The following is a 13,095-nucleotide window of genomic DNA, read 5'->3' as shown; positions in this document are numbered from 1 at the left end:
TTCAAATTAAATGATTTTAAACAAATATCTAAACATCTTACTTTAAAAAAAATGTTTCTGGAAATAGTGTGTGGAAGTCAGATGACAGAAAAGTTTGTTTTGTGTTAATACATGATCAAACAGCTACAGTACATTGTTTGCACTAATACTCTGGCCGTTACATTTCTTGAGTGTTCATGAAACCAGGTGTTGCTGACCTTCATGACATTTACAGCAGTAAGAAGAAGAAAAGAAAACAGAAAGCAGAACACACACACACCAAAAAGCAATCCTTGCATGCATGTATCTTCTTAATATACACGCAGCAAAGAGAAAATCCACAGGAAACAAAAATATATATAAATATATTTTGACATATGTACACAATAAAACTATGCATTCAAATAGAAACTTGTGACAGAACAGAAACAGAAGCCTGTAGCCATCCTCACTAACTGGCTTTCTGCATCCAATCAAAGGGGACTTAAAGGCAAATGAATATGGTATATTCCTCCAATCACAACCTTTTGTTTTGATGAGCGTTACTGCAGAGACTGGAATTTTCATCATGTCCTGTATCTAAACACATACACTGTTCACTGGCAGGCAACCAAGTCATTTTTCCAGCCTCTAGATGAGACAGTGGCAGTGCGCGCGCACACACACACACACACACACACACACACACACACACACACACACACACACACACACACACACACATCCAAGAGTCTGAGTGGCCTGCTGGGTTTAGGACCCCATGGTGTTGTTGCTGCTCATCCTCTGTAGGAGGTTGTGCAGCAGATGCTTGGGCAGGTAGTCCCAGATGGTCTCGAGCCGATCTCTGTGCTGTACTGCAGCCTCCATGCACAACCTGTGGGGCGGCCATCAATGCACAGAGTCTCAGCAATACTTCGCTATATATGATCTTATGAGTGATTATCAGTGAAGTATGAGCGGGTCATTGGTGTTGCGACTCAATCATACTACAAAGATATCACAAAAGAGGATGATTGGCCTTGTTGACTAAAAGGCCTGTTTTATCAGTAATGTCATGCATGACTCACAAATGTTCATTTGATAGAAAAACAAGAAGGTCAAGAATCTGGGCCACTAAACAACAACAGGGTTCAATGACCTTACTCACCTTGCCAATGACTTGGGCTGGACATTGAACACCAGTAATTCACTGCTATGGGCCTGTTAAGATAATGATATCATCAAGGGTATTACTGCCAGATCGATTTAGACAGAGGCCACAGGCACATTCAAAACAGTAACGTGATTCTGTTTGACAGGCCGACTGCTTGTTGTCCATTCAATTATTTATTTCCTGGGTAATTCATAGGTAAACTCAGTCATGCAATTTACCTCAGCACTCAATACTAGCCCCAAGTTCAAGGAGGAGCAGGAGCAACTCAAGACATTGGAATGCTCTCAGGGTTAGGAAGGTGCAATCTACAACCCTCAATGATTCCTTGCTTTTCCCCTACCAAAAACCTTTAATCCCACAAAAGAACCTATAACGTTTTTACTTCTACATAGATCCATTAAATGGTGTTTCTACGTAGATCCCTTAAAGCAGCAATACGGAGATCTGTTCTAAAATTAGTAAAAGGAATGCAAACAGCCCAGCTGACACTGATAAAAGCTTGCCAACACACTAACTGGTGTCTTTTGGCAGTATAGCTGGCAATGTCATGCGTGTGAAAGCTTTTCTTCCATTTTTGCAGGGTGTTCCAGCCTGTTACACAGAACTACATAGAGCATATCTTGGATGGCTAGTGGGAAAGACACATGTTTATCTGTCCATCACATGACCATATGCTATCAAAATGAATTTGAGGATGGTACCAACACTAGTTGCCTATAAAACCATACCTCAAAAAGTGTCAATGTTGCATAGTGTTACTTTAAAGGTTCTCAGCAAAAAATGTAAAACTGTAAGGGTTTTCATACAATAGTCCCTACTACTTCAAGTGCTGTATAGTGCTTACACAGATTTCAACAAGGGCACTATAACTGTTATACAGTGTATTGGCAAAATCTAAATTCAATTATATATTTTATAATTAAGCAATATAGCACGAGTGGGAGTGGGGTAGGTAAGGGATAATCCCACGGGTGGTGTTCGGCCGTAGCATCTGGTTTTTTTTAGGCTAGAATTATACCATGCTTCTCATTTATTTTCCCTCAATACATGAAAAGTTTATTAGTGAACAACTGAACTGAAGCGTTTAGTATGCAGGGTGGTAAGAATGGTGCAGATACTCACTGCTCGTTCCCGGGATAGAAGGTTATTGGCACAGCCTCCAAACACAAACACCTCCCCCTCTGGGCCGTAGCACGTCGTATGCCAGAGCCTGCACCAGGGACAGAAGGAAACCAAATCGTCAAACTCCATTTCAACCGGAGAGCACCAATGCCCTCAGCTTGCACTAGTAAACTCCACCCACAAGACACGCATTACAAATTTGACATAACTGCAGCCAGATTTTTCCACTGTATTTGAAGGAGTGATTGAGAACATCCCATAACATTGAGCATGTTAGCCTGATGACTGTCTGTATGCTCCATTTTTATTCTTCCATTTGTCATCAGCTGCTGAAATCTACAGGGCTGTCAGTACCTGGGGCTCTCAGTATGGTTGTGCTTGAAGGACTTCCATTCATTCTTGCTGATGCTGTACAGCCAGGCGTCACCTGTGAGCATAATTTCAGAGCTACATTCAAAAATCTGAAGAGGCGGACATAGTGAAAAACGATAAAGAGCATTTATTGACATGTGTAATGTGTATTTACTCAAATTTGTTTAGAATACCTGACCATTTGTATTGGCATAGAGCTGTCTATACATTTTGATTACAGATATAGCTGCTCTAAGAGATAATCGTTTATACGACTCCCCAATGCTCTACAATCAGTAACTTAAAAAAAAAGTCTCCAGTGGTTTCCAAAGAAACGTCCGCGCCTGTGAAGTGTTTGATCCCTGTTTCCACCAAAACACTTGCAGCCCGATGGGACTACTACAGGACTCTGTAAAATCACTAAGGCTAAGGCACTGCATGCACACTCACTGAGTGTCTGTCTGTAAGTGGTGAAGCCTCCGAACAGGAATATGTGGTCTGAGGACACCGGGGTGAAGGAATGCCAGGAGCGGCCCACCGGACCGTTCTGGGGTACAGACCTGAGAATGGAAGAGTGGAATGGGAATGTTATCAAGCATAATGCACAGTCAACGGTAACACAGGTGAAAGTTATGCCTGGGGTGCTGACCAATGACAATCATGAATGGAAACTCGGCAGTGGCAACAGCTCTTGCAAGCTGTTTAAGGTCATCTGTGACACGGAATGAACTCAAGCTAAAACACCAGGCACCACATTGCAGATCATCACAAGCCTTGCCTCACTCATGTTGGTTTGATGAATATTGATAGTATGACAGCCATAGTCTAGGTTGTATTTGATGCCATTGTTTACTTACATTACTAAAGATACTTACATTTCACTCCACTCCCACGTGTCCAAATTAATATAGTACAGGTCATTCAAGCGGTAGTTCTGGATGAAGAGCACAAATGGTCAATACATAATGCTAACACACTAAAGGTGCCTTCATCAGAATGGGACAACAGTGCATCAAAACAGGCTTCTCACTGTAAACAAATGCTTATTTCAGTCCCACCAGGATCTTGCAAGCGTTTGTTGTGAATGTTGTGGCCACTACTACGAGAACTCTCGGAAATTGCAGTGATTTTGAGGTTATTTCCAATTTCCTGTGGGAATTCCTAAAATTGTGATTGGGATTGTAAAGCAGTGATTTGGAATTCGCAGTAATGAATGAAATCCATGAGGTCATGGGAGGAAGGTTGAAGATTCGTGAAGGGACTTCTCTACACTTTAGTACACTTAAGATAATACAGATGACACAGATTTTCTATAACAGAGATAATAATATTCCATCAGTGAATGATTAAAAGCGCATTTAAGTACACAGTTAAAATACAGAATGAGAAGATATTTTCATTACATGACCAGACAATAACAGCAGTGAACTTGTGATATTTTACGGTAAAATGACAAAAGAAAAAGTGTTTTAGGTAAACAACCATATCAACTCACCATGTATCGACCCCCAAACACATATCCTCTATTGCCAACAGCTGCACAGGCATGGGCTGCCCTCGGAGATGGTGAATTACCCTAAATAATGGGAGAGATAAGGACGGTATTAATTATTTACCTGTATAGATCATTAACAGTATGCATGTAAACAATACAGTAAGTAAAGGGACCAGCAAATGGTTGTCAACTAGAGGCACGACTGATCAGACAGGATTGTGTGATTGGTTGACAACTAGGCCCACCTTTGTGACTGGCTGGCTCCAAGACAATGTTTCCAAATCCAGAACGTGAACATGGTTATTCCAGCCACGTGCTATATGATTGCCCTACAAATAAAAACATAACATATACATAAATAAATATCAAACCAGTGTGTTCATATGTACAAATGCCCTTTATCCCAATAGTCAACACATCCAACAACTCACCATAATGATAGAAGTCTCATCAAATTCAAAGGTCCCTCTATGACCCTCTTGTGCAAAGTAGCCATAGCCACCAAAAAACACCAAGCTGTTGTTAAAACACACAGAAAAGTGGACTAAGTGAACTGATCAAATTCACAGGACTGATTCTCAACTTAGAAAAACCTAAGAACTACAACACTGAACAGTCTACGTCTAAGTGTATTGGCCTTGTGTGTACATAGACTTGACAGTATTATACAGTGTTTGAAGACCGCAATCTGTCCCTCACCTGTTTTTGTACACCCAGCAGCCCAATTTGTCTTTGCAAGTGGGGGCTAGGCCTTTGAGATTACTCATCTTCTCCCAGCGCAGCACAGGGCACCTCAGAGGAAGACGATACACCTGAGGGCCAGGGGGCAGCACAGGAGAAGCGCGGTCAGGACAAGCACAGCTACTATCTACTACATGATCCTAGAACTCATGCAGGTAAGGCAATGACTGTGCCAAGGTCATAGATAATATTACCAGTAAGTACAAGTCCTTATGAAAAATGCATGCCTTCAGTCGCACTTTATTTTAGGCTCCTAATAAATATTTCTTTTAGATGAGTAATTGTAATATGTATGTAAATGAGAGAAAACTGTTCAATCCCATGCTACAAATGATTTCTGAATTAAATAGCTGTGACATTACAGTATAACTTACTAGATTGGTGTTTCCATTGGTATGGTGCCCGCCAAAGAGATAGAGAACGCCATCCACACATACACCACAACTTCCCGACATGGAGGCTGGCAACTCGCCCTCTGTTAACTGCATTTTCCTGCGAAAGACACCAGCACTAAATAAGATGCGTCTTCAAATTACACACTTACGGCTTATGAGCTAGTTTAATAACTGAACAGCATAATGTTATATAATGAATTACCATCTTTCTGTTTCCATGTTATAAATCCACATTTCACCTCTTGGCAGGTACAACTCAAACAACCCCATGGCCTCAGCATTCTGATTGAGAGGGACAGGAGTTTTTAAAAAGTTTATAATATTCAAACGTTAAAAGCAATACAATATAGCAATAGCAATACAAGACAACTGGGTCAGCTACATGTTTTCAAACATTACAGAGACATAAAAACTGTTTAACAGAGTAAAACGAGAGAAAAGAATTATGATATTTCCATAAAGAAGAGTTAAATAGTGTCAAACCTTGATATTAAGCCTTACTTGGAAGCATACCTTGTATCCTCCCCACACAAACATGAAGTTTCCATCAACAACAGCAATATGACCACTGCGTTCTGGAGGAGTGTCCACCTTTGACAGGTGCATATCTGTGTCAACCACCACCTCCTCTTCTTCCTCTTCATCCCACACTACCCAGTCTCTTTCATCTTCATCTCTCTCAGAGTCCTCGTCATCTTCAGGCCCTCTTCTGGGCATGGCATCAGCCAAATCGTCCTCCATCTCTGCCATGGCAGTCCTGCAGACCAAACAACGTAAATCATAAGGTGAAAGCTCCTCTTTCCCCATTACTGGTCAAAGTCAGACAATTGAATTTACGCCGTTCGTCATTCCCTCAACAGCGAGTTTTTTTGTTTTTACTGTTCTTTAAAGCAGCATCCGATTAGCAATGACTTAAGACTTGGGTTGGGCCATCAAAGGACTGGACAGGAAGGAAAAACACTAGTCTCTGTTCTATATTTACACAGTCACAGTCAACTATTTCCAAATACACTTGATGTTGGCTACTTCAGTGTTTGAGGCCACACAGACTCTTTACATCTTCAGTAAGCTAGCAAGGAATAAGATTGCGGTCTCGTTTGGCACAGGGCGTTCGAGGGATCAAAACAAATGCACATGTCAGCAGGCATGTCAACAAGAAATTAACAATACGCATCAGACATAAACTGCGGATGCGTTGTAACATTTTTGCGTTTGCTTTCTTACCGTTTAGAACAGAACAACCGGAGGCTCTTCAGTTCGTGCTAATGTTAATAACGTGAACGTTATTGAAGGCAGCTAACTTATTTCTCCAGTTGGTCCTAGCTAATGCTAGCAACATAGGTTACATACCTAGTGTCAGTGCATGCACTGCAGCTTACGAGCACTGAATTAGGAGTAATACCTGCGGTGTCGAGATCAAAGGCGTGCAAAAAAATTGTCAAAAACAAGCCTGTGATGGCTCGGATACAGTTAATTGCAACAGAGACGCGCAAGATGTATTTGTTTAACTGCAGGAGGCCGAACCGGAAGTGAATGGTATCAACAGAGATTGGCCACTTATCTGGTCGCTCACAACAGCAGAACCTGAACACAAGTCTATTTGAAAAAGTTATTTGCATTATCAACAGTTTTGAACTGCTTCATTGAAAAAAACATTTCTTTTGAAACTCTTAAAATTTCGAACTACATACAAACAGTAGGCTGGCTACTGCAGGAGTTTTTCAAGGCAAGTCAGTAGACACTAACAACATCAAACTCCAAGAGAAAAATGTAAATGACAGAACAAGGTTACAATTTGGATAAAGGAAGTTTTCGGCTTTTCTTTGGAAATCTGAAGCATAACATTCATTTTGTCACAACGATTTACTAGTTTCTTTTAACCAGTCAAAGCGTATTTGAAAAATAAAACTGCTATGGTCTCGCACCCATACCACCTAATTTCATAATTAGCAAATGATTGACCCTGAACACTGATGAAAACCTCCAGGTGAGTTGATGTGGCATCACTGGGCGTAATATTAGCTACACACAGTGAACTTGTGCTCAATGGCAAGAGCATGAGTGTAGATATCATCCGGTAGTTTGAGTTCACAATCCATTTCCGTCTTTAGGATGTGCAAATACTTAAAAAGCTTTGACTTTCTGAAATGTGAAAACAACAGTTTTGTCATGTTCATGGTCATTGAAACTCTGACTAGAATTAAACAAAAAGTTGTCAATCATTAACATCACTTTCCTAAAGGTGACATTTATAGATAATTGTTTTTGTACTTTGCAGGCAATAACAGAAACATACAACTTGTTTTTTCTTCAAAACTAATACAAAAACCCCAGTTTTTTTCTCATTATTTGTCTTTTATTGACAGTAACAATAAAACTGACATGGAAGTGAACACAAGATTAAAAAGACATTTATAGAAAACAACATCACACAATATTTTACAAAAGAGTATACAGTCACACAAGATGCTGCCATGATTGCCATGTTTGTCATGTCAGCTACAGTCCTTTGCTACAGTCCTTGAAGTTTGCTGGAAACAGAAAAAAATGCAAACGTGACATTATATAAATAAATCCCTCTGAATAAACATCTGCCGTGAACAGATCTGAACATGGCAGAACTGACACAACTACATTAATCCCATACCTGTCTTCTGCTGTTCGGTTGGAGGGGTAGTACACCTTAAATGTGAAGCCACTTCTAGGAAATGATCCCTAAAAGAGTGAACCAAATGAATGGAGAATTCACAAAGAAAATTATATTTTCTAACTGTGGATGATATGAACTAAAAATATGAAACGAATAACAATGGCAGATTTTGAACTAAAATGCAAGTATTTCAAAGGTTTTGAGTATATACATCTTCAGTAAGCTTAGACAAGACTCCTAATGAGAGTACAGTGCCTACATCTCGATATTCTTCACAGAAATGACATACCGGATTGATGCACAGACAGTCTTGGTTGGTGATGTTGAAGGGGTCATATTTGTCAGCGAAGACAATGACATCCGGAACAGGGTAGACCCGCATCGCATAGTCATACGCCCAGTACACCGGGCTGACATACAAGGGCAAAGGACTCAGATGACCTTGGCACAAGATGGTCTTCACAAACTGCAAAATATAAAATGAATCATTATGAAATTAACATCCCCAATGTAAAAGGTAAGGAAGACTTCCAATGTTGTGTGTGGATGAGAGCATAGGCTGTCTAGACGTTCAGACACCTCTACTCACGTGGTTGGTAATATCCAGATTGCCACTCGGCATGCGCACACAATTCCTGCACATTTTGTTGACTAGGTCTTCTCTCATCACTATGATCTCCTGACTACAGTACTGGATTCTGGAGAAGGGCAAAACAAATGTGTTAAGTCTAACAAACCAGGTAGTAAGTGATGTCAGATGCAAATAAATCAAATAAAAAAATATAACATAGCTTTTAAATGAAACTTGTAATACTGCCGTCTGCATCATGATTACTGTTCTGACCTATAGAACACTACAACAGGTCATATAGACCAAACAGGGGCGTAGACTATGCAACTGTGATATAACAACTGAGAAAGGGACATTTGTCATTAATGACCAAAGGAAGGTGGTGTGCTACCTGCATGGATTGGTGGTGAACACCGAGGAAGGCACTCGCTGTCTGAACTCCTCTGTGATGTGTTCTGACAAGGGTGGCCTGTGGGTATCCATTATTCACATTACATTTAGTCATTTAGCAGATGCTTTTATCCAAAGCGACGTACAAGGGAGAAAACAATCAAGCTACGAGCAATAGAGACCTAGTGTAAGAATAAATACTACTCTACACAAGGAATAAAAAGTGCAGGAATGTAACTACTGTAAGTGCAAGTGAAGAACTAGTGAGAGGGAAGAGCATTAGAGGAAAGATAAGGTGAGGTAGAGGAAGGAAGAAGAAGGGAGAGGAAGTGCAAGTTAGGAAAGGAGGTGTTCTCTGAGGTGTTGGGTCTTCAAGAGCTTCTTAAAAGGTAGAACACACATTCACACACATTCAGCAAATGTAACAAAAAACAAATTCTCACCACTCAGACCATTTCTCAAAATACTCTACGGACCACACAAAGGGACTTGATTCTCATTCCAGATGTCCTCAAACGTTTTTTTTTTTTATTACATGATCACACCCAAGGCCCTAAGACATGCTCTCACCGTGGCAGTATTGCACTGGGGCCTGGGTCTTCAGGCCCAGGGACGAACACAAAGCGGCTACTGCAGTTACATAGGACACAAACACTGTTAGGAGGTTCCCAATTCCTAAGTGCTTGCACAACAAGGTTACTTAGGACATACAAATGAGAGCTTTAATCAATACCGATGCAAAATACACTTTAAAATGTTTTTCCTACCGTATAAACATAAAAAAACAAGGATTCAGATTAGGTTTATGAAAATCCACATGATATCTCAATAGGACAATAAAACATTAAAGTGCTATAAACATACCTGTTATGGATGTTAGGATATTCACATATCACATCAGCAAGAGCTTTGAACGATTCTAAAAGGATAAACAACATAAAATAGCTATATAACAACTTAAAAGAGAGGGAGAACACGATAGGGGAATCTGAATTTTGAAAAAGAACCTTGACATCAAAGCCATTTCATAAACACCTTTCAGTGACTTGATCTGGTTTTTGCCATATGGGGCTGAGGAGAAGTTGCCACAGAAGATGAAGCAGGTGGGAGGCATCGCTGAATATCCTACAGAAAGCCAAACATGATCGTCAACAATCAGCACAAATGTCATAATCCGTGTAGTACATTGAAAACACCCTAGCCTTCATACGAAAAAAGACTACAAGACTTCCACTGATCCTTCCCGTGCTGCCAAGTCCTTCAAAGAAATTACGAACAAAGAATTTAACTTTGCTGTATATCAACTTTAAAAAAAATCACGTCACCTGCAAACATCATGTGGATCTTCTCCAGAACCTCAACATTGTCCAGCCATAGGTCAGACACAATGATAAACATGGCATCCTCGTTCTCTTCCTCCAGTTGTTTCAGCTTGGCAGAGGCTTTGACTGAGGTGGTGGACGGGCCTCCAAAAAAGTTCATGTTTCCATAATAGGCTCTGAAGAATGAGTTGAGAATAAGATGTGATGAAACACACCTCAGTACCAGCCAAATAAATGCATGCATTTCCACACTGCAATGGCATCAAAAAATGACTAGAAAAATGTGCAAGTCTGCTTACCTTGTGGTGGAGGATGGTTCAGTTGGTGGAAACCCAAAGGCATTCACATGGAGGACTAAATCTTCATACCATCCTGTGTTTAATTGTAAAAAAAAAAAAATGAGTGAAAGGGCAATCAAGAACAGCTAACAATAACTTATCATTTACGTTTTTGGGAGCTAGTTTCCCACATGAAGTGCAGTTACAATTCATGCATAATGCATACTGAGTACAAATGAGTCTTGAGACAACTGAATAGCATAATGGTCACTTTACCTTCAGCAAGAACAAAGCAGGACTCTGTGTAAAGACCGCTGTGGAACTGGTAAGGAAGGAGTTAAGGTGCATAACACCACTGACAGGAAACTGTCTAAACAAAACATAGGTCCTACAAATCCTCTGTGTGCCAAAGGATATTGCCTTCGATATGTCCAGCTGCACTGTGCCACTTGGATCTTCAAGGTAATATTTGCCCTGCGAATGGAAAATACAAATTAAAGATAAACATAAAGAATTCATGGCATTAATGTGTCAAAACTAAAAAAAAATGTACCTTTTTACCTCTTTTAGTTGTGTTATCATGCCCAAGATAATGACCTCCCCCAGCTTAGCAGTGCTTCCCAAGAGTGCTTCAACAGTTTTCAGCTACAGATCAAATCAAAATAAATCGTTAAAAGAGGAACGTAGCAGTTCATTGTATTATTTTACAGCATCTTAACTTTGTTGTCTGTTTGTTAAGGTGGCATTGCTTCTGCTAAATAACTGTAAATGCTCTATGACTGTCACATTACCTGGAATTTATTTCTGCCCTCCTCTGGGGCTGAGCCAATCACAGGAGGAGTGAAAAGTTCATGCCTGTGAGTGCGCTATGGCAACAAGACATAACAACTGCCTCAGAAAAAGTAGCATTACACCAAAACAAGATTCAACGCTTATTAGATGATGACTTCACCAATGATTTGTGTTGGATCAAAAGCATTTGCCAAATCTCTCAAACATGAAATGTAAACAATGACTAAATCAGGTTCTGCACTATATATATATATGGAATAGAAAATCCTTACTCTACTTGATTCAATGCACCAGGTCTACATTTTATGTATTTTGACTTTGTATTGTGTATTCTTATTTTTTTATTAAGTTTTTATATTTTGAAACACATGGCTTGGGTGGTCACTTTTGTGAAGTACTTTGTGACTTATGTCTGTGAAAAGTGCTTTACAAATACATTTTACATACTTATTTACTTACTAACCTGCTGCAGGATGGTGTAGCGTTCTCTGAAGAGCTCCGCTTTGTCCTTGGCCAGGCCACAGAGGCCAGGTGATGGATGAGTGGTCATGCTGAGACTAACAGAACCACAATCAGAGGATTAGAGCTCAACTCCCAGCTGAATGCATGCTACCATGCACATCACAAAGGAATAATTAGCATTATTGAATGGTTTATGGATACGTACGGTACAAATTTCTTCCTCTCTGCACTGTAAATATATCTTGGAACATCAAAGGCTGCAATGATGTTGAAAACGTTGTCTCTAAAAATAAACACGATAAAGTAAATCATTTTCATACAGAAATAAACAATGCCTGTAAGTACCTATAAGGCAGCAACAGGATGGTATGTGTAATCTGTATGTATTGTAAACTTACATTGTCTCATCGCTTGACTGACTGCAGTCCTGCACAGCTGTCTCCACCACAGCCAGCTCAATCATGCTAGAAGATACTGGAGGAAAGAGTCAATACATTTCAAATTAATAATTCAGTAGGCACTATAACTAAGATACTGTAGCGTCTCAGTGATTTCTTTTCAGTATTCTTTTATAAAAATCTGCAAACCAGTATGTGTCACTTACATGGCTGCTTTTCCACAGCATCCAATATGCGCTCAATGACATCATTCAGCTCGACCTCACTCACAGATTCCAATACCTCCAATAAATACTTGCTGGCTTCACTGTGAAAGCACATCGTAGTTGTCAAAACCTGATCACAGCAGCGTAGTAGGCAACCCATCATAAATGACAAGATAAACTGATTTAATACAACTAATAAGCACAATTTCAACACGAACACTGTGGCTTATTCGTTGTCTACAGAATGACCACGGATGTTAGTTTTGTGACAGGAGTGATCATGTAGTTGTCATCAGGAGTGATTCTTTCCCAATAACACAACTCGGGGAAAAGTCTTCTGACAGCTTTCTGGATCCAAGAACGTAAACCGTCTACCGAAAACATTGTTTATCTATCACGTTAGCTGTTAGCCGTGCTCACCATCTGACAGTAATACAATGGTGCACAGAGCCAGTTGGCACCAACTAAGTTTTACGCCAGCTCGCAGGTCTGAAACAGTCTTTGGTTTCAGACAGAACACGAATGTGGCATCACTAAATCAGCATTTATTTGAAACAAGACGTACGGTCGTAGCATTAATCCACGCATCTTGAACCCAGAAGAAACCTTGGTCTTCACTTTCCGAACATCCATTTTCAGCTTTAACTGTTGGCGCTAAATTTCAACTTCCGTTTCTGGGTTAACTTTTCCGCTGGGATTACAAAGATATTTTCTCAGGGTAGCGATCATGCACTCGCCTGCTAAATAGGTAGTCGTCCAGGAAACACTGTTAACTAGTCTTAATACTGCA

At 40.1% G+C, this 13,095-nt stretch overlaps 2 protein-coding genes across 4 annotated transcripts; both read right to left on the bottom strand.

Moving 5' to 3' along the window:
• Positions 1 to 12: 12 nt before the first annotated feature.
• Positions 13 to 6,756, bottom strand: klhdc2 (kelch domain containing 2). Of its 3 annotated transcripts, none has more exons than XM_080850320.1 (14): positions 6,639 to 6,756; positions 5,738 to 5,993; positions 5,439 to 5,518; positions 5,216 to 5,333; positions 4,800 to 4,912; positions 4,532 to 4,616; positions 4,346 to 4,429; positions 4,101 to 4,181; positions 3,481 to 3,539; positions 3,056 to 3,165; positions 2,609 to 2,681; positions 2,255 to 2,342; positions 1,127 to 1,179; positions 13 to 853 (listed from the first exon to the last, which is right to left on the bottom strand). In XM_080850320.1, the coding sequence occupies exons 2-14, from the start codon at positions 5,984 to 5,986 to the stop codon at positions 730 to 732; spliced, it is 1,317 nt and encodes a 438-aa protein (XP_080706446.1). In that variant the 5' UTR covers positions 5,987 to 5,993; positions 6,639 to 6,756; the 3' UTR covers positions 13 to 729. The 3 variants fall into 3 exon arrangements, with proteins under 3 accessions (XP_080706446.1, XP_080706445.1, XP_080706447.1); XM_080850319.1 differs by having other exon boundaries at positions 14 to 853; positions 6,461 to 6,749; XM_080850321.1 differs by having other exon boundaries at positions 14 to 853; positions 5,750 to 5,993; positions 6,461 to 6,749.
• On the bottom strand, positions 6,626 to 12,938 carry pole2 (polymerase (DNA directed), epsilon 2; the record flags this gene model as incomplete). The annotated part of the gene is made up of 19 exons (XM_080850163.1): positions 6,626 to 6,638; positions 7,884 to 7,951; positions 8,176 to 8,352; positions 8,476 to 8,584; positions 8,849 to 8,926; positions 9,418 to 9,477; positions 9,712 to 9,766; positions 9,883 to 9,972; positions 10,173 to 10,345; positions 10,469 to 10,541; positions 10,724 to 10,769; positions 10,868 to 10,921; positions 11,009 to 11,092; positions 11,239 to 11,313; positions 11,703 to 11,796; positions 11,907 to 11,984; positions 12,100 to 12,175; positions 12,306 to 12,406; positions 12,871 to 12,938. 19 exons carry the CDS (start codon positions 12,936 to 12,938, stop codon positions 6,626 to 6,628), a joined length of 1,572 nt encoding a protein of 523 aa, XP_080706289.1.
• Positions 12,939 to 13,095: the final 157 nt, after the last annotated feature.

The sequence above is a fragment of the Sprattus sprattus genome, assembly GCF_963457725.1.
Source record: "Sprattus sprattus genome assembly, chromosome: 13".
Lineage (NCBI taxonomy): Eukaryota > Metazoa > Chordata > Actinopteri > Clupeiformes > Clupeidae > Sprattus > Sprattus sprattus.
This window is presented reverse-complemented; position numbering and strand designations above follow the sequence as displayed.